Below are 1,732 nucleotides of genomic sequence, written 5' to 3' on the forward strand. Positions count from 1 at the left end.
AGGAAGAACGACAGTGAGGTTGAAGGTTAGAGATGATGGAGGTTGAAAACGAACTCGGATGGTCCAATCGTGATATGACGGTCCAGATTCATTGACAAAAAAAGAGGAAAATTAGGGGGAAACAAGCACCAGAGGATAGCATCTCCCCTTATTTATTTACAACCAAAATTGATATAGATACACAAAGATAAAGAGAGAGAGAAAATCCCAGATACAACAAACGCAACAGTCCTCTCCCACACCTCATATACATGTGCAAAACTACGCCTCCTCCCCACAGACGCTTCAAGCCGAGAAGCCAGCAGCCTTGCGGAGCCAAGCACACCTCGCCCGGCCCCAACAACCCTAACCAACCGCCGTCTCCTCGCTATGCAGCAACCGCCGTGCCGCCACGCTTCGCCGGCGGCGTCGCTCTGACGTACTCCGTCGTCGGTCGTCGTCGTCGTGTCTCGTGTTGGAGCCCTGCGAGCGAGCGGTTCTTGGACCGGACGTCGGGACAGGGGATCGATGGGGGTCCACCTTCTGAAGAAACAGCACTCGTCGGCGTCGATGGGGAGCTCCAGCGGCCGGTCGTCGTCGATGCCGCCAAAGGGTTGCATGGCGGTGCGGGTGGTGGGGCCTGGCGGCGGAGAGGAGGAGGAGCGGTTCGTGGTGCCGGTGGGGTACCTGAAGCACCCGCTGTTCGTGGCGCTGCTCAAGGCGGCGGAGGAGGAGTACGGCTTCGAGCAGAAGGGCGCCATCACCATCCCCTGCGGCGTCGACCACTTCCGCCGCGTCCAGGGCATCATCAACCACCAGAAGAACCACGGCCACTGTCTCATCTCCGGCGGCGGCCACCATGGCTCCGCAGGGCACCACAACAACCACCACCACTTCCACATCGTGGGGTGCTTCCGCGCCTGATGGGGAAGGGAAGGGAGATCGATGCATGGCCATGGATGGATCTGGCAGATGCTGCTACTTCTCGTTCCCCTTGAGTGAATCGACCGAGGAACAATCATAGTACTTATTTAGGATTCTCTTGTTTAGGATTTAGATGCAAGCCGGTGATGATCGAAGGATCATGGTTGCTTGAGTAGTTTAAATCGTGGATCTGCAGGTTTGGACGTATGGATCTATCATTAAATTTTTTCTCTAGGTTTTTCTGATGATGATGAAGAAGTTCAAAGGATCATGCATGTTTCAATGCTTAGACTTTGTGTTGTCTTTAATTTCCCTCTTGTTATTCTTTCTCTTTTGTGAATACTAGCTAGTACCAGTTGTTGACATATTGTCATATCTTTCCTTTTTTTTATTTCTCTGGTTCTGGTTGGTAGTATTCTCTTTAAGAAAGAAACGGCTCTTCATCCCCATCAAGATTCATAGGGTGAAGAGTAGAAAGCCTGCTCATTTGGAAAATTTATAGAATTTTTTTAGAGGAAACAATTCAATTCCTACAAGACTCGGAGAAATTTATGGTTCCAAATTGTTGAATCTTATAGTTTCATCTCTAGCTTACCCAAATTTGCTTAGAAAAGTCTCGATTGTTGCTGTTGTAAGCGGTTCTTGCGCCTCCAAGCTAGTTCAACAACTATGAGGAAATTAAAGACACTCCTTGACAAGAAAAGAAGGGGCCAGAGCAAAAGTTCTTTTCCTTTGTGTTCCCTTCTTTTGTCACATCTCTTCTTTCTCCCAATCAAGCATAGGTTAGTGCTGTATTTAGTGCCACTAATAATTATTCTTTTGAACTTGC

The 1,732-nt window shown here is 49.1% G+C and overlaps 1 protein-coding gene across 1 annotated transcript; it reads left to right on the forward strand.

Moving 5' to 3' along the window:
• Positions 1 to 208: 208 nt before the first annotated feature.
• Positions 209 to 1,268, forward strand: LOC133883744 (auxin-responsive protein SAUR32-like). The gene has a single exon (XM_062323161.1). The coding sequence runs from the start codon at positions 508 to 510 to the stop codon at positions 901 to 903; it is 396 nt and encodes a 131-aa protein (XP_062179145.1). The 5' UTR covers positions 209 to 507; the 3' UTR covers positions 904 to 1,268.
• Positions 1,269 to 1,732: the final 464 nt, after the last annotated feature.

Source organism: Phragmites australis, chromosome 10 (assembly GCF_958298935.1).
Source record: "Phragmites australis chromosome 10, lpPhrAust1.1, whole genome shotgun sequence".
NCBI classification, from domain to species: domain Eukaryota; kingdom Viridiplantae; phylum Streptophyta; class Magnoliopsida; order Poales; family Poaceae; genus Phragmites; species Phragmites australis.